A 20,233-nucleotide genomic window follows, 5' to 3' on the forward strand; every position below is an offset into this window, starting at 1 on the left:
ATTAATGACATTTCCGTGGAAAAAAGTTACTCACCTTTACCAAGGGGTGGGTCTTCAAATAATTCATAAACTTTGTGATCTGACTAGAGGGTCTCAAGTTGAACATATTCAGATGTCCTTTAAGTGTAATATAGTGACAGAATTACAGTCAAAGAAAATTTACCTCGGTCACCTGCCATTTTTCGAGGCAGGGTTTGGGGCATAACATAACATGTTTATTTGTAAAGCGCACGTTCACCCAGAAGGGTATCTTGGCGCTGAATAACAGATGTTTATTTTTACCCAACTCGTGGGGTGAAGAGTAATGACTATTGATCTTCTGCCGATGGACTGCCTTAATAAAAAAAATAAAAAATAATACTTTTCTAGAAACAAAAAACAGCATGACATAGTTTATTCCTACTTTTTTGTGGGACGAGGGTATAACCTATACTGATCATACCACTTCCATATTCTCACTGAACAAGAGTGAAAGAACTATGGCAAACCATCTTCGCAACTTGCCCAAACAGAGTAAGCTATGCAACAAGATACTGGTTGCACCTTTGTGATATTGTGTCTTGATCTGTCCGTTCCCTCGTCATTTGAGTGACAAAGCTGTGTGTGACATAGAATACCAGTTGATCCAAACATAATCTGTGATCCTGATAGGGCGTCTACCCATGGTGCCAAAATCCTAATAAAGAAGTCTCCGCAAATGGCTCATCATGTGTACTCCGTTGTTATGTGTATATCACTCTATAATTGACAGTGATGACATGCTGATTAGAGGAGCGTTACCTGCCGAGGAGGAGATTTCCTAACAGTACCGCTTTCTCCCTGCTAGCACTACTGACTCTCCTACAGACGTGAAGGCCTTCTGTGTCTGCATGGAGTTGTGTTGTAGAGGGAAAGCCAAATTAAAGACGTTCTGTTGCTATTGCAGACCAAGACTGGCACCACTGATAGCCAGGCGCAGTACAATTGGATATAAGCTTTTGGTTACAGCTAACTGATGGAAGAAATTTGACACTTTAGATTAAAGCGCATTTGTGCTGCATACTAATTTGGGGAAATCTGTTGGTGCTAGCAAGTAAAATACATGCGCGGGTGAACCAGTAGATGATAATGTTGCTACATATAAGAAGCAATATGTGGTATAATTTATGGACACTATAATTACATACAACCCAGAAGTAGTTACTGATAATACATTGTCATTTGATATCCAGGTAAACATTGTTCTTCCCTTCACGTAGCACTTTATGTTGCTTGGATTAAGTTAATTTGTTGTGTAGTACGATATACCTGGGGGAGTGTACAGGGTGCATTGTTATCAAAGTAGTTAGAGCCTGTGTACATCTCTAGGGGTGTGTGCATGTTACATATAATGCTGCTGTAGTTTTATCCATCTTATGTGCTTTTGTTGTGGCTGTAGTCTGCTCCGTTGTGTCGAGTTTTCCGATGTCATCCCGCGAGTTCTGTGGGCATGTCAACAATGAAAGTCACCTTTCCACCCCCTCAAACATACCACGCAATGCCAGATTCAGGCTTATACAAACATACATTGTACACAGGGCATACCTCTCCCCCTACAAAATAAACACATACTTTCACATAACCACATCAGCATGTCCCCGCTGCTTGCGAGAAAATGTGGACTTGCTACATATGCTATGGCTCTGCGCTTCTCTTCAAGAATATTGGAGAGATGTCATCTGGGCGTTTGCGACAAGTACAGCGAGGACACTACCGCAGACGTGGGAGGTGTGCATACTGGGCCTGTACCCTAGGCCCAAGACTCAAAAAGTCACCTCTAAATTTATTGACCTGGGTCTTATGGTAGCTAAGAGGTTAATCACTAAACGTTGGAAACGCGCAGACCCGCCAGCAGCGGCTGGGTGGCGGAACTCTCTTTTAGTATGGGCCTGAGCGGAAAGTACAGCACTGCGCAGGAAGGAAGTAGCAGGGCTCCGCAAGTACCCCATAGCTCAGCACTGGGATGCCATTTTGTCTAGTCTAACGGGGGCGGGTGGGGATGGAGGATGCGATTCCTTACAGGAGGCTGAACCATCTACGAGGGAGGACCAGGGGACAGTAGTTGTACCCGAATAGTTTCCCAGGCACACGCAGCCCAGACACGTATCATGACCTCCTCGATGACACTTTTAGCGGGAAGTTCCGCTCACTTGGGGAGGTTATAGATAGGTCGAAAATGTTGTCTACACTCTGGCCGGGGCGTGGCGATGTGGTGACGATTTTTCTTTCCTTTTGTTTGTTTAGTTTTTTCTTTGGTTCATGGTTAAAGTTAAGAAAACTACAAATCTTATCTGACTTTGCTGTAATTTAGTGTCTGTTTGCAAAGGCTCTATGTGGTCAAGGTCATGTGTGGCTGAAACAGGGTGTATTAATCCTTCTACTTTGTGCAGACACTGATACTTGTCCACTTGGACACATGGTGGTCTGAATACGAACTCTGAGGTGTAGCCTTGGCCGAAGGAACATCCGGCGTGGCGTAGATAATGCTTATGCTGGACAATGCCCTTGGCACACCCTTATGTCGGCACTGCGTGCCTGTTACATGTATTGCAGGTGCACCTGCAGCACGTTATCTCCCACCCCTCTTACCCCCCCTTTTAGTTTGTCTAGATGTCATTTGTAAACTGTCTATTTTACGAAAAGCAAATAAAGATATTTAAACAAAAAAACGATGAAAGTCCCCTTTGTTGATATGATGATCCGTAATGAGTGCCGGTATGATTGCCAGTCTGTGTATCACTGCTGTTTACTAAAAGTATTCAAGCTACATCCTTGGCCTGTGTATGGTATCTTAACATAATAAGCGTTGTGTTGAGTATGTGTTGTTGCATCCTTAGTGTGTAGCTGTTAAGTTGTCTAAGAAAAAAGGTGAGTGGTATTCCACGTTTTTAGGTCTCGCCTTGGCAGCGCATGCGCTGTCTCAGCGAGACAGAAAATAATCTGTATATTGGCTTCAACTCCGTGTAATTTCTCCTGCCGCTTGCGATTGGTTTAAGTCTGGCATTGCTGTTGTCATCTTGCTTTCTGTTGGCTGTTGATCCCATACGTAACTTCCATGTAGTCCGGAAGGCGCAGCGCCTAACAACAGTTTTCGTCCGCAGCGCCACTCTGCCGGGTGCACGGGGGAATTTTCTTTTTAAGGCACCATGTGGCTTGTAAGGTGGGCGTACACTTCCTCCTCCAGCAGCACATGGAGATCAATCTGCTGCCCTTTTCTTTTGCTTCCCCCGCCCCCTACTTAGCGCTAGGAGAATCGCCCCGGGGGTAGTCCGCGGTGCCCATTGAGACCACGGCACTGCAGATTCCAGAGGAGCCATTAGCCGCCGGCACCGACATGCCGAAGGAAGGCGCACAGGTGAGTGTTGCATGTCCCTACGTGCAGTCTGGTGCCACACTAGACTGCCTGTGTGCCTTTTTATTTAATTTTCAGCACACGCACCACCTCTTGTTTCCGCTGCTCTCCTTTGGGGTGACTTCTCTGTTTGGCTCCACTCCCCCCACCCGTAACTCCAGAGGCATCCCTGCTGCTTTACTCAGCCAACAGAAGAGCGAGATAGCAGGCATTCAGCGGGATCTAGTTTTCTATTTATTTACTTTTCCTCTTACGCAGCCCTGTGCCTTTTTTTCTATTTTTATTTTACTTTTCCTGTGAGTGCAAGGCAGGTTCTGTGGAGGTCGGGTGCTTTGTTAGGGCTCGGCAGATACGAAAGAACACTTGGCGTCTAAGGAGTCGAACCTCACCCCCCTTCACTATCTCCTGTGCCCAGAACAGGCCTATGATGAGTGAGCAATCACTTTCTGTCTGCACTCTGCCGGCTCCGCAAGCTTTGTCTAGCATCTGCACAAGAGTTTGGCTCGAGGCGCTAAACAGGGATTAAGGAAATACATATTTCAGCACGCTGGAATGAAACTACATCTTTCATTAACCTCGTCAGACTCCGTCAGACAGTCTTCATATCACAGCTCGACAGGCCCACTTTCATTCTTACAATGTTTTTCGTGTCCTTTTTTTATTTTGTTCAAGCGCTGCACGTATATTGCAGTGTGGAAGGCATTTTATTTTAATTTGACAGGAACTTTCCCTTTAAACTAGTGAGGGGTAAGCCCGCCTTGAAAAGGTGACGCAGTCATTGTGGCCCACGATTAAAGGAGGACAAGAGGCTGGTCAGAACCGGTTTGTCCAGTTTCTTTGTGACTCTGTTTTCCTCATTGACAGAATACAGCCGCTTCCCCCTCGTCTAGGTGGTAGACTGACATGAATGGCATTTGGTATCTGCTTTGTAAGGACCCCTCCTGAGTCCTAAACATTAAAAGGGAGGTCGCGCCTGGACTTGGGGCCTGGGGTGCGTGTAGATCTAAAGTGTAACACTCATGCTGGGAATATTTTTTGATTTGTGCAGCAAAAATGCAGAGCTTAATGTTAGTGAACTCTGCAGCAGTCTGGGTAGATTTTTTGTGTGCCTTTTTTTAATAGTAAACATCAAGCCGGAGTGCTTAAGAGCACTTTACAACAGAAAGAGTTTACATTACACCTTTTTTGATGGGCACAGGGAGATTAAGTAATTTTCCTAGAATCGTATAACATTGAACGGATGACAACAGTCGAACTTGATTCCCCCGTGCATCAAGATTGGCAGCTCTAGCCATCAGGCGCCTCCTACCCATTAGTAAAGCGCTCTTTTGGGATCCGTGCATTTGCAATGCAATAGGTCTCGCTTTTACGAGAGTTTAAGCTATTGGCATTGTAAATGACAATGCCTTTTATTTATGTTTTAAAAACCAAAACATGAATAAAAGGCATTGTCATTTACAATGCCAATAGCTAAAACTCTCGTAAATGCGAGACCTATTGCATTGCAAATGGTTGTTTGTACCCTGGTGACCATCAGATCCGAGATCTATGTGTTACTATGTTTGTAGTCCAAAGTCCTGACTCAAAGTCGCCACAGTATTCCTCTGTGTCTGATACATAGGCAAAATCCCTCTGGGCCTCATTGTGCCAAAGCTTTCATTCACATGCTTCTTTGCAAACTCAAGCAGAAGAGCCTGTGCAGATTTTTACTGAATGCTATTGTGGAACGCATTTGGTTACCAGACCTCATAATCGTTTTCCTCCTTATACCTCTTCAGTGGCCCCTGTCCCGGGTAAATCCTGCACCTGTTAAATTGAAGTTTTAGTTTGAAAACATATTAATCAGTTTCAGGACATCACTGCCGCCATAAAAGCTAAGCTCAAGAGAGGTGTTAATCTTCTCTTGACCTCCTTGTTTCGTAATCATTTGATTAAGTGCCACAATAGGGGCTCAACACTTGACCAGTAATTGGGCCTCTATTGAGGCCTAGAGGAATAGTGCGTAGAATACCTTTTTGTTGTCTAATGAAGCATTTAGACAATTGACTTTTGACTGCTGCGCTTTGTCCTAAGGCATCCCTGTTCAGTAGAACATGGATATTGTTAGACAAACTAACTCCTATAACTAATGTTAACCTGAGCGATTTTAGTGTTTACCATGAATATAGCTGCTTTAGTGGCACTTTTTCGGAGTCTCTCTGTATCCAGATTTTTACAGTTAGGGCTGAGTAAAATATTTTTAAGGTGTACATTTAAATCCAGAGTTTGCTCTAACTTGTATCTTCCATAAATCTCATTCTTTCGCGACAGAAGATTCATTATATCCCTGGTTCCATCAACACTGCCCCTACCTTTATTCAATTTAGGGAAGAGCTGAATATCTCTTTGAGAACACTAAATCACAACATGGTCAATGGGCCACCTTTCCTCTCCCCATACAGAACTCCCTGGTTAGACTGACTCTCCGGTTACATGAGGCCTTCAACCCAGTTCGGCACTCTGCTGCCTTTAGCTAAGTTCGCCCTGTACATGCACCACGTATGATATCCTATACTTGAATTATGTGCGCAGAAGACGGTAGAGATTAACAGAAAACATTTTATCTGACTTGTTGCTAGTGTTCGGAAATGACAGCAAGGCTAATTTTAGCATTCTATAAAGCATCAAACATGATTTTAAAAAGCAATGCTTTTTAAAGCTCATATAAAGAATGCCCGTTAGCAACCGATGTTTTAATGCTTTACGTGCCCTTTGAGTGGTCTCCTGCAATTTTAAGTGCTTTTTCCTTTCGAGGAGGGTTCTTTCTGAAAGGTACTCTTATAGTTTTGTGGTATGATAGCTTATGTTGAGTGCAACGTTTGTTAGGGTCACTGAAGTAGTAAAAGCACATGGTATGACTGAAATTTGCCTCCCGTAAAACCAGCAAAACTCTGGCACTAAATCGGCAATGATTCACAAATAATGGGGCGCTGTTTTTACTGCTGATGATGCCACGTCACTTTTGACTTGATGCTCATCCTGAGGTAAAGTGTAGCAGAAACCAAAATTTCCCTTTCGGGTTTTACCTCATGATTTAGTGTGGAGCCCTAAATATTCCTCATGCTGAGAAAACGTTATCTATCCTTTACTTTCCTACTCCCTCCCTTTCTGTTTCCAAATCACATTTCTTCCTCTTCCTGCCCATATCAGATCCCTCTTTCTGTACTTCTACCTCTACCATGTGCCTCCCACTCTGCTCTTCCAACTTGTCAGTGGCATCTACTCATCTGAACCTCTCCTCTTCTCGATTGTTTTATTTGAAGTTAATAAATCCATGTTATTTGATTAAAGCATTCCATAACATTGGGATGATGTAATGGGTCAAGTCAAAGAAGCAAAAGGGCATTTGTCTTCCTACAGTTGATTTGGTGTTTAATTAGAATTTGGGAGTTGTTGGAGGACAGGGGTTTATGAAGAGATCATCTCCTAGACAATAAAAATGTTTTAAAAAAATAACCTGTTCCAGACCATATATTCTGTTTCTAATACATTTCTTTTTTATATTGATAGGTAACAAAGACTGAACTGGACAAGATTAAAGGGAGTTATAGACAATTGACAAAAGAAGTTAACTCAGCGAAGGAGAAATTTAAGGAAGCTTTGTCTAAAGGTATTTTGCTGTGCGCAGTTAGCAATCCTAAGTGCATGATAACTTCAGATTGAATTTAGTAAGCTCTATATTATCATGGAGAGCATAATTTGATAACCTAAAGTTTCCATGGTAAAAAATAATTCACTTTTATTGGTACCTTTCCGTTGTCCTTTAAAGATTTTTAGGACATTTGTAAAGTTTAATTTTTATTTATTTTATAAACTATGCTGCAGGTTTAACAGTTATAATGATGAGAAATCTGAGAATGTAACAAAATCACTGTCTTTTGTGACATAAACCACGTAGTTTGAGCTATTTTGTTGATTTCACAGGTCAAGTCCAATCAACTTCGGGGGCATGAATGTTTTGACTCAGACTATCACAATCTTTGTGCCAAGAACAGTTCTCCCTGGTGTTTGCCTGTATGTAGCTTATTGTCATAGGTCCAATTCTTTAATTGTCATCCCGTCCGTTATAGTTTTGTCAACTGAGCAATGGGGGGGTATGGGAACCTATATGATGAGGGTTTGACGCGCCGGTGAGGAAGAAAGGAAAGGGAAACCATTATTATTTGGTAGTTGCTATTTTGTGAGTGATCCAACTGTGCCACCAAACCTTTTCATGCTGGATGGGATAACCCTTTGCTTTACATACCTCCCAGGTGGAACAATGGTGGATGCCCCAACTTCTTTCTTATATCGGTGGCTGGAGAGGGCCCTAGCTTTCCACCTCCTTGCTATATTCGTTTTGGCTATAAGATATCGCATGCCGATGAAAGTGTGATTGCTTCTGACACCTCCATTTCCCTCCACTATTCCCAAGAGTGCCAATTTGGGTTTATTACCTATATGTTAGGGGAGAGGAGTTGGCCGGACGCTCGACCTCGGACCTGGGGAACTGGGTTCGAGTCTCGGTAATGACGCTTAACATCCTGTGATTCTGGGCAAATCACTTAATCCCCCTGTGCCTCACAAAAAAAAAATGAATGTGTGTCCTCATGTAATGTAACTGGTGCTATGGAAAGCGCTCTGAGACCCGATTCGGATTCGGGTCAAGTTCGCACTATATAAAACTCTGCAACAAAAAAAAAGATGTTTTCCTACCACCTCTACAGGTAGTGCTGCATTTATTTCCAATATTGTTGAATGATTTGACAATCCTAGTTTACATGCATCCGAGTTCTCTGCTTGTTTTGACATCATGTGCAGGGTGGAGAAACTCAGGCACCCATCTTCCATAACTTCTCTGAGGTGTAATACGTTCTGTAAAGGTAGGTAAATTGTATAGGAAGGAGGTGGGGCTGAGATCGCCAATGTATCAGGGCCATCTTGGCCTCTTTCCATTCTTCATCTTGCACCTTAGTCTCCCTTCCAGCTAGAACGGAGGAGCATTGATCAATAGGGATTGATAAATCTGGAATATGCCACCCCTGTCCAATGGGTTCTGGTTCATCTTCGCTTCTAGGTGTTGAAGTCCAAGAGTTCTGCCAGTTGTTCCAGTGTGGTTCCTGCATATACCTGAAGAAATTGGAACTGTAAATTGTACGTTGAGAATTAGTTTCAAAGGACTTCAAACAACTTCATATAACTTCACTCCCAGATATCCCCAAGTTTGGAGATTCCAGTGTAATTCAAGGTCTTGAATTCTAGTAATTTGGCCATGTAGGGAAGTCGCCCAGCCATAAGGGGACGAGCTTTCTTTGCCAACCAATGCCATTGTATGCCTCAATGACTGACTGACTAACAGAGAGAGTAGCTAAGTTTGTTTCCATTTCTTGGTTGTTTTTTTTAAAGGGAGCATGTTCCTTTTTCAAATCTGGGAAAAAACATTAATTCCTTTTTTTTTTTTTGTTTTGTTTTATATAGTGCAATCTCAACCAGTTGCGTTCCAGACGGACAAACTCATTTTGTTTAGGCATGGGGAGATTAAGTGATTTGCCCAGAATCATAGGATGTTGAGTGTGTTGACGGTTCCAGCCATTAGGCCACATCCTCACACTATTGGCTGTTGCACTTCTTATTTGGGGTTGCTGCACTGAGCATGATGAACTACTGTACTCCGTATAACGGGCTGCTTTGTTGCTCGTGTAGAACTTCCCTGACTGTATAGGTGCACTGGGGTTTGATGCTTCTCTATACGGAACATAAGGAAAAAACAGTAAAGAGCTTCCCCAACAGTCGAGCAGCTTCATCCTTTCAACACAGCACACTTTAAAAATGCTCTGCAATGAGTTGACTAATCACAGGTTTCTTCCACTAAAGTAATATAAAGTCTGTAAGGTGACCCTATACATATGGTTTTATGTATGCCATTCAACAAATGCAGAATAAACTGTGATATGTCCTACGATTTATGACATATTTTATACCCTGTTTTCACAATAGCCTATATATGCTTTTTTTTATCACACCTCCCTGGTAATGAGTCACGATAGATAGGGGTGCCTCCAGACCGGTAGCAACTTGTGCTTATATTGTCCGGGGTTGGTTATATAAATCTCAGATTTTTAGGAGGAAAATAGTACACTGAATTTTCATATGTCATATGCTAGTTGTGCTTGAAAATTAAGAGCAGAAATTGGGCATCCTATACTGGGCATAGCCTTTGCAGCTGTAATTGTGTATTTGGGGGGGTGCTTTGGCATTTGAGGATGTTCATGAAGTTATGCCTGGACATGTTATGACTGTGCTTAGCAAGTTGAGACTGAGAATGGGGTTATGTTGGTTGTGCCTGGGCATTTTTGCTTGTACTTGGGCATGTGAAGACTGTCCATGGGGACCTGTGCGTCTGCTGTATCTTGGATGCATCTGAGGCATATCATGGCAATAGATGATTGGTAATGAAATAAGAATTGTATCTGCTTTTCTAACTTGCATTATTCTTACATTGACAATGCTTTAGTTTTAATAAATCTTTGAGTTTTTCTGTTGTTGCAGAACATCAACCGATTCCTCAGCCTTGACCTCCCCAAAAAACTCATCCCACTTGACTCCCACTATTTGAATGTTTTCAGACCGTGACTATCTGCAAGATTGTTGGAACTTAGAGCACAGTGGGGCTCTACAGTCTCTGGTGAAATAGTTTAATGCAGCGCCCCAAATCTGAGGGATTCCATTTATCTTCCTCTAGTATGGCATATGCAATTTTCTCCATACCCATTATGCGCAATGGTCTATTTGACCTGGCTTTGTCTTTTCCTTGCTCATTTACTATCAGGTAACCATGCCCAGCAAGATAATGGTCAGAGTCGTGGCTTTTTTAGTGCTTATAATCTCACTAATTGCATTTTAGAGTTCCTCTCGGAAAGCTTTTGGCTTCAGACACTTCCATAATACATGCTACGCCTACCCTATTTGGCCACAGCCTCAAGAGATTCAAGTTGCTTTCTTACATTGAGTTAAGTCCCTGAGAGGCCAAATGGTTCCAGCATCCAGGATCCTACTCGCTGCTTCTTTTCCCTGTATATGGACACTCCCCTTGTAAGCTTTGCAGAAGATCACTTTCCATTGCCCCTGAGAGAGTAGCACCTTTTTCCAGTTAAAATGGGCTGAACTCTTTGTGACTATCTCCCCATTCAGAATTAGCCCATGGAGCAGAGATATTAGATATTCACCGTCTGTCACGTTCCCTAATAGCTTTTCCAGTTTTGTGGTTGAGCAGATGGCCTCCTCTTTAATTTGTTTATTTTTTACTTAAGACCGTGTCTGATTTGTATTGTTCTGCTTGACCTATGCTGTAGTCTGCCATTATTTGTTCAGAGGTTTTTATCTCACCCCCAATGTCGCCAATTGTAATTTACCAGATCCTGCCTCTGCGTAAATGCCTTCCTATCCAATCCAAGAATAAAATACTTGTTCCCAAAAAGTGGTGTATGGGAAGTGGGGTGTTTTGTGAGGCCCAATAGTTCTCCAACAGTGTTCCACATTTCTAGTGTCGCTCTGGTTATTGTGGACCTTGTTCTGTTGAAAGCTGTTTATTTTGGTTGCTTCCCAGAGATACACCAATGCCGAGTGATGTTTCATGAAACATCGGTTCCGTTCTGATTCCTACTTTGTCTACTGCAGCAAAAAGCTCAAATGCATAGCTTGATAGTAGGTAATGAAGCTTTTGATGCCTTAGATCGATAGGATGTTTTGCTGCTAATCTAGACTTCTTGCCCTCATTGGAAAAAGTCATACATGCTTGTATCAGTTTTGCAAATCCTGTTGATTTCCTTTACTAATTGCTGAAACTTAGCATTGTGAGTGGACCTTAACGTGTGGGTCCCAACTGTATTTCCAAATATTTAATAGTGCTGCTATTGCTTTGAAAGGATGGCTTCTCTTCTAGCCAGAGATTGTCTCCCTTACTCATATTGATCCCAATTGTATCAAGCTTGGTCATATTTCATTGGAGTCCTGAAACATCACAGTATGCATGCAGTTCTTCTATTAGGGTTCCTATGGAGTTTTTCGGGTTGGTCAGTGGCACAAAAATGTCATCAGCAATTAGAGATATTTTGAACTCTTATCTACCTAATCTTTTCCCCCATATTGATGTGCTGCTGTGGATTCTTTGGCCCAATGGTTCTAGATATAGAGCAAAGAAAAAGGGTGAAGATGGACACTTCTGTCTCATCCCACAATCCGCCTTCGGTGCTTCCAAGTCATGGCCATTGATATTGCCAGAAAAGTCCAATCTACCCGATTAAAGGCTTTTTTTCATCGAGAGAAAGTAGAAGCACTACGTTTGTAAGTCATATCAATCAGATTTACCACTTTCTTTGTGTTGTCACCTACTTTTCTTGTGAAGATAAACCCCCGCTTGGTAGGGATGTATTAAATCCTGTAGCATGTGTTGAATTCTGTTGGCTATTATATTTGTACAGATTTTAAATTCTACACTCAACAATGATATTGTACTGCCTCCTTGACTGATAATATTATTAGCTGGAACGTCAGGAGCTTGAATAGTATGGCAAAGCATTAAAAGGTTCATGCATGCTTGAAGAGATGTGGAGCCCATATGACTCTTTTACACGAAACCACCTCACTGGCCCGGAGAGGGACACGCTTCACTGGCGCTGACGGTGGCAGATATTTGCCACAACATATTCAGCGTTTGCCAGGGGAGTCCTGGTATGGATCCGTCCTGGAGTCTCGTTCCAGAAAACAGGTGAACTAATAGACCCTAATGGAATATACTACCTATCATACATGGCAGAGACTATAATAGTGTGATTAACCCCACACTTGACCGCTCCTGTTCACACTTGAAAGATTCTCCTCAATACAGCTAGTATGGTTGTACGGGGATTTGCAGTTGAGATGAGGCCCCGTAGATTCCTGGAGGCATTGCACCCAGAGGCTAGGAATTATTCGTTCTTTTTGGGAATGCACAGGTTGCATTATGGTTGGAAGCCTTTCTTTACTCTCCGGAGGCTCACAGGACTGTGCAGCACACTGAGTACCTCTGCTATACTCTTTCTGACCATAACCCTATATTACTCACATTAGACTGGCACAGAGAGTGTCCCCGGATCCCGGGTTGGGACCTGCGCTTGGAGACTCTAAAAGACCCAGTCTTTAAGCAGTCCACAGGAGAGGCTATTGAAGACTATTTTATAGCCAATGCTCACTCAATGGCATCCCCGCTGACTGAGTAGGATGCTTTCAAATCAGTGATAAGGGGCAGGTGTATTGCTGAAATGGGGGTTAGTCTAACGTTCCCTAATACACATAGAGACTTAGGAGAAAACCCTGAGAGCCCTGGAGAAGGCTTGCCCTGCGAACATTGGGCTGCAACAACAACTAGATGCAAAAGAACTTCTCGAGGGATGCACGGAGAAGCTCATGTGCTTTGACCACTGCGAATATAGATCCTGGCCCAAACCGGGACATTGTTTGCATGGCTCGCTTACCCCACATCCAGAAGCTACTTAATAGAGATAGAATCCACTATGGGAGTAAGTCTTTATGGGCAAAAGAATATAAATCAAAGGTTTTAGGGCTATTATACTACCTTATATGCCCATTCTCCCTTGAGCCACTGAGGGGGCCCATGGCCAACTTTCTGGGCCCTGTGGAGTTGCAGCCCCTAGGCACAGACGACATTGAAGATTTGGGAGGCCCAATAACTTTCCATTAAGGCCATGGCTCGGGGTAAGGTGCCTGGGACTAATGGCCTTCCAGTGGAGTTCTATGCCACGTACATGGAGGAGCTGGCTCCCAAACTGGTTGAATTATATGCCGCAGCTCGGGAAGCCGGTCGGCTACCACCTACAACCAGCAAATCCCTCGTAATCCCCTTATTGAAGCAAGGTCGGCCCCCTCGTGATGTAATAGCATATCATCCTTTATCAATGCTCACTATGGACTATAAGATTCTGAGTCTCATATTTGCCATCTGCCTTCTCCCACACATGTCAACACCCATACGCACCGACCAAAATGGATTAATCCTGGGCGAAATACAGCACTAAACATTTGCAGACTTCTCTCCATTATGGAAACTGTAGATCCAGATGAGAACAATGCAGTGATAGTCTTGATAGACATTGAAAAGGCATTTGATAGCCTACATTGGGACTACCTGTATCAGGTGATGAAGGGGTTGGCATTGGAAATGGGCTTCCTCCAGTGGACCAAACTGGATTCACACAGACCAAAATGAATTCATCCTGAGGCGAAATACAACACTAAACATTCACAGACTTTCCTCCATTATGAAAACTGTAGGTCCAGTGAGAACAATCCTCTACACAGGGTAATATCTAACTCTTTCGAGGTGGGGAGGGGAACCAGACAAGGCTTCCCCCTCTCCTCGCTTTTGTATGCCATCACTGTCGAACCACTGGCCAGTAGAGCATGGTAAGGGACATTCTACCGGGGATTATAACGTCTAGGGATATCCCACAGAATTGCATTATATTCAGATGATATGCTTCTGTTCCTCAGTAACGTGGAGGAGGGACCTGCACCGGCTCTCATGGGAGGGATCCTGTATGAAATACCTAGGGGTCAAAATTTACCATAATCTCAGAGATGTTGTGGACAGCAGTATTGTGGCAGCTCTCAGAATGTTTGTCGCCAATGTGCTTTTCTGAAAATCTCTTCCTTTATCCGTGGCAGGACGATTTGCAATTGCAAAAATGGTGGCCCTCCCCCGCCTGCTTTACTTTTGCTACACTGCCAATTATCATCCCCCGCAAACTATTTATTGAGTTGGACTCGTTGCTGGTTGAACTTATCTGGGGAGCTAGTAGACATAGGGTAGTAATGACCAAATTATGCAGACCTACACCTGGTGATGGACTAACGTCGAAGTATAATACCTTGCAGCCCAAATCTAGTGGTTTAATCAATGGTTTAATCACTCACAAATGCAAACTAAGGGGGATGTCCCTGTTGAACCCCGGGGCTTCGCGTGCTGCTTCAGATCCTCTCGACTCCCAAAAACCATGTCATAGGGGAATCCATTGAACTGTGGACTGTTTAACGCTTAAGCCAGCATACCCGAACTCTCCTACCTTACTCCTCAGACATACCGTCGCAGAGCTTGCAGGTCATAAACAAAACAAGGGCACTGAGGGGATTGACATGGTGGGTAGCATTTGACATAACGCAAGTGGGTGACCTTTACAGAGATTGCGAACTATTGTCATTTGAAGATCTTTCAGAGGCATATTAGCTACCCCAGAGACAATTTCTGCTGCACTGATCAGTGTTGATGTCCTTGCAGAGCCACTGGGGAAGCGTGACAGTAGAGCCCCAATCCATCACAGTAGCCGAGTCTTCAGCACAACAATAGGCAAGTCTGTACAATCACTCTCCACAAGCGTTATGGGCAGATATAAATACACCTCTGGAGGAACCGATGTCATAGTCTGTTACATTGTATATTTCTTACCGTTGACAAACCTGTGAGACCCGGAAAGCCAAGTCGTTCACATGAAGTGCTTGAGAAAGAATGCAGGAGTAACTAAAATGTATTTGGTGACCACATACGTAAACTAATTATATGATTGACTGACTAGTGGAGTGACTCTACATCATTAAGGTGTCATAAGGTCTATAAAAGAAGAAACCCCAAAAAAGGGGCAACACTCCACGCTATTATTTTTTCCTTTTAATGTGTCACATCTACTTAATGCAATACCTTTTTCCTTCAGATGCAGCGCATTGGATTTGTCTTTCTTTTCCTTTGGGAGAGAACATAACTCTTTTCCTATGATTTTATAATCGTCCTTTAAATGTCTTTTTTTAGGGCTGTCTTTTTGCTGTTGCAGCTGCTTTTATGCAGTTGACCTGGAATCCTTCTTTACTGAGCTTACTGAGTTTTGATTTTGTAGGAGGCTGGCTTAGTATATGGTGCACACTTATTAAAGTGAAGCACCTTGCACTAATCCAGACAACCCTTATGGTGATTTTAGTGGTCTTGGACAACCTTAGAAAGCTCAATAAGTGGTAGCTTTGGAGAGGAGCCTTTAGCCTTAGTCCAGTCGGAGTATTATGCAGCTTGTTATACCAGATCTAATCATGTAGTGTAGGTTAAGTGAAAAAGAACCGCCCAGTGTAGTTATAAAAATGTTTATTTCTAACAGAACGCTCACTAACACATTGGTATATCTTCTACTCGGAGATACCAAAACAAATATACAGTAATACTTGAATTGCAAGAAGTAAGCACGCAAAATATACTGTGGTCTCCAGGGGGAGACCAAGCCATATACTAAGAAAGTGGAATGCTAACTGCGACTGAAGTCAGGACTTGGACCAGGAGACTCAGAAAAGTTGGACACATGGAACTACTCAAGACAAGTACCCAGGAACCCCACGGAGGCTGTGTGCAGAGCATAAACACAGCTGCGTACTCAATAGAAGTCAACAGGAAATTCGCAGTTGCAGTTTTAAAGGAGGACTGTTCACAGTGGACCCTGAAGAAACCCCATGGAAGACAGAAGGTTGGAGAGTCACCCCACCTCTGGATACCCCAGGAATCAGGATACCTATACCAGGGAAGCCGGGTGCGTAGGTGTGAAGTGATTCCGGAAAGCCGTAGGACACAATGAAGGACTTCAGAAAAGACACCGATGGCGAAGACTGTGCAAGAGTCTGGTGATATCCAAGGGAGGATTCATAAAAAGAAGAACCTGCAAGCAAAGGAGACAGAGTCTGTGCCACTCGGAGGTGACCAGGAGGCACAGAAGAGCAATGCCCACTGATGTCGGACTATGCAGGAATGATGACGGTGAGGACCATGTGATGCTGAAGAAGACCAGGAGCCGTGCACGAGCTGTCTCACATCAGAAGTGAAAAACCAGGGGAGTCTGTGTCCCATGCGAGTGCCAACAAGCCTTCGCAGCAGCAACAGATGTGGTAAACGATGCTGGAGCAATGTTGGGACCAGAAAGGCCCAAGGGACTCACCCAGTGTAGGAGAGTCAGAGCAGGCCCTGTGCAAGCAGGGGAGCCCACTGAAGTAAGAGAAGACCCTCAAGAGGACCCACAGGCCAAAGGCATAGGAGTCGCAAGAGGACCTTGGACAGCTCACCAAAGAGGAAGGTCCAAGGAGCAGAGGATACGGTGAAGACGAAGATCTTGGCCGGAGGAGATGCTTGAGGCTCGAGCATCTTGTAGCCCTTGGCAACATCAAGTCAGCGCTGTGCATAGAGGTTCGGTCCCAAAGGTTCGGACGAGGGATACGGGCCTCAAACCTGCTGAGAGGACAGGTCAGTTCTCAAGGGAATTGCAGAACCACCACCTGTGTTGCCTGGCCTTTCAAAGTCCGTGGGAAGTCAGAAGCAGCAGACCTGTCAACTTTGTCATGGTGCCTGCAGGGCAGTGATTCCTTCACTGCGCGGCAGATTACTTTGGGTGTACTTGATGCCCACAGGTCTGTTGAAGATCCTGGAAAAAGCACAGACCCAGACAACGAAGAAGACTTGCAGAACAGCAAGACCAGGAGCAGCAGGAGTCTTCCTTGATGCAGTCTGGTTCCAAGCGTAGTCCAAGTGTCCAGATGGTCGAAGAGTGATGTGGTTTCAGGTTTGAGTCTTAACCCACAACAACTCTGAGGACCCACCCACAGGGAGCCCCTTTTATACCCTAAGAAAGGGGTTAGGACAACTCAGGGGTCCCTCCCTGAGGAGGGGCTAGACAGTGGGGAGGATACTCCCAAGTCCTTTGTTCAGTTTCACGCCAGAGCGGGAGACAAGGGCTCCCTGAACTGGCTCAAGCCGGAGTATGCAAGGATGGCACCTAAATATGTCCTTCAAAGCATTCTGGTGGCACTGGCAAGTGCCCCCACCTAATACACTTAGTCCTGTCTGGGAGGCTTTCACACCTCCCTGTAACAGGAAACCTATTGTTTGACCTTCCCCTGCTTGAGCTCAGAAGCAGGAGAGCAGAATCGTGTCTGTGGTCGGCAGCAGCACTAGCTTACTAGCAGACCCTGAAAGGCTGTTACTGAGGGTACTAGGGGCTTCCCGGATGAGCTCCCCAGTGCATGGAATCATACACCGGTAACAATGTTGGGGTATGATTCCAGGTTTGGCACAGCCACTATGTGGTTAGCCATTGCGTAATGATATATGGCCACTGCATGTATCAAAATAGCTGACTGAACTCCGGAAGCCCGGAGAATCGACTCCAGGGTTTGTATGGGTGTCCTGCTTATGCAGGGGCACCCTCACACTTATAACCCAGCTCCCTGACCTTCAGGATTGAAAGGCCTGCCTTAGGGTTGACTTATAGGTTTTAAGTGTAGTGACTCAGATATAAGAGAACTTATATCTGCCGTGAGTGGTGCTAGCACCAGCTTCCACAGGCTGCAATAGCATCAACGTCAACAATAAAATCTCTTGGAGAAATCGATTCACTCACCTCTTACATACTGCACTTCTTATAACCCATACATTCCTTTACACCCGTCTTGAAAGGGGCCTACAAGACAATTCTTAGCAATCCGTTTTTAATATATCAAACCATATGCAGCAATTTGTACAATTAAATACTATTAATCAGTTTAACAGCAGTCTGAAATTCAATAATAACAAAATATTGCACAAAATACCACAAATACACTGTAAGAAGTGAGACCACACCTAAGACATGCACATTTGTCATTAAAAGCTCGTTAATTTGAAGGAATCAATAGAATAGTTGTGTTATTTGAGCTTTTTTCACCCATTAACACATTGTTTCTCAAATTTAACAGAGATGGGTGGTGACTCGTTTCGGTAATTTGACAAAGTAGAACCACCTTCAAGACAACAACAAATATTTGTATCCCTTCTAGTGAATATGCAGTGTTTGCCTGCACAGAAAGCAAAACATATGTCAAATAAAATCTCATGGCCTTATAACACAACCTTACAACACTACCAATTTCTTTTTTAAAGAGAGAATTTACTCATCATTCCCTCCCAATTGTAATCAAATCAACCCACAAGTTCATTTCTCTCAATGATAAATTTCAAACCATGCTTTCTCATGACCGGGTTTAACACCAGAAAATCTTTTCTTGCAAAAGGATAATTGTCCTAAATGCCCAATTAAGACTAAGGTGCATGAACTCAAAGCAACTTTCACTTCACTGCATCCCACTCATTCATACTCCTATTCAAAATAAATGCACTATTCTCCTTCCTTCTGAGGTGAGGCACACTTGAGACCAACAAGGCTGGTCTTAGATACTTTAGATTGAGCTTTAAATCCTAATGACAAGCTCTTTAAATTCTTGCCGCCGTATATGTTCAGAACCAGTTTTAGTAAGATATTTGTAGGCCACATGATGGTGTTCAGTGGGTGCACTTCCACTTAGTAGAGTCATATATCCAAAATAATTGAAAACCCACCATTTGGGTAGAAGTACTATAATTATTAGAGGCAAAGGTGCCCTAGACCCCAACTAAATGCTGATAGGGGGACCAAACCCACCTAAAATGCACTGATTCAGCGGATTGGTGATTATCATGGCAGTGATACATAAAATAGGGACTTCTTCTAGTCCGGATCTCACAGAAGTCTTAAATGTAATGAAAGAGGAAATAAATGGGAGGCCTGTATTCACAGTTTGAGTGGTCTCACATGGGTGTCACAATACATGCCTCAGCCCATGGGAGACCCCTGGTGTACCTATGCCTGGGTACTTTGATACTATATACCAAGGACTTACAGGAGTACACCAGTAGCTAATTGTGGAGGTATAGAAGTACTTACTGTGGCACATTTATGGAGGAAGCACAGTGACTGAGGTCCTGGTTAGCAGGATCCTAGTCAGACTAGTCAAGAAACATACTGACACCATCAAAAAATGGGGGTAACCATGAAAGTAGTTCCTACCTTTCTACAGCTTTTACTCTTTTTGCCCATGCTCATGAACTCACCCTGAGAGGACTTTAACATTGATTCTTTTTACTCCTTTGCTTTAAATCTTTAGATGCTGTTAAAGATAATTGAACTATCATTTGCCATTAATTGTGGTAGGAATCTGTAACCTTGCATCTGATGTTTGTTTGAGCCATCCTTTTTGGATTGGAATCTCTAACAACATGCTTTAACCCCTTCGCTGCTAGGCCTTTTCCCCTCCTGTGCTAAGCCTTTTTTGGGCTATTTGGGGTAGTGCGCGCTTAGGCCTCTGTAACTTTTTGACCACATTAGGTATCCACGCCAAATTTGCGTCCTTTTCTTCCAACATCTTGGGGATTCTAAAGGTACCCAGGGTTTGTGGATTCTCCTAGAGGGTTCCCAGAAATTAGTCAAAATACAGCAAAATTTTGTTTTTTTTGTGAAAAATGGGAAAAACGGGCTGCAAATGAAAGCTTCTGGGTTTTTCTCTGCAAATGGTATCAAAAAAGGGTTTGTGGGGCTGAAATCACCATTTCTCCAGCTTTTAGGGAATGACAGAATTTTACACAGTTTTGGCATTTTTCTGGGACATACCCTATTTTTGCTATTTTTTGTGCTTTCAACCTCCTTCCAGTTAACGGTAGAAATGGGTACAAAAACAATAATGGATCCTGGAAAGCTATACATTTTTGAAAAGTAGACAAAATTCTGAATTCAGCAAGGGGTCATTTGTGTAGATCCATCAAGGTTTCTTTATAGAAATTTACAGGTAAATATAGGAAAAATTAAAAATTTGTTGAAAAAAGCAGCCTTTTGAGTCAACGTTTTCACCTGTAACTTCTTCGAATTATGACATCTCTTTGAAAGCAATGTACCGATACATCCGGTAGACCTTCCTGGTTGT

At 43.4% G+C, this 20,233-nt stretch overlaps 1 protein-coding gene across 2 annotated transcripts in view; it reads left to right on the forward strand.

Annotated features, from left to right (window-relative positions):
* Positions 1-20,233, forward strand: part of FER (FER tyrosine kinase) — a 1,023,934-nt gene that overhangs the window by 162,374 nt on the left and 841,327 nt on the right. For both annotated transcript variants that reach the window (XM_085632578.1, XM_085632580.1), the window contains exon 4: positions 6,920-7,019. In XM_085632578.1, the coding sequence (XP_085488704.1) occupies positions 6,920-7,019 (100 nt within the window). The remainder of the gene's footprint in view (positions 1-6,919; positions 7,020-20,233) is intronic.

The sequence above is a fragment of the Triturus cristatus genome, chromosome 2_1 (assembly GCF_964204655.1).
Source record: "Triturus cristatus chromosome 2_1, aTriCri1.1, whole genome shotgun sequence".
NCBI classification, from domain to species: domain Eukaryota; kingdom Metazoa; phylum Chordata; class Amphibia; order Caudata; family Salamandridae; genus Triturus; species Triturus cristatus.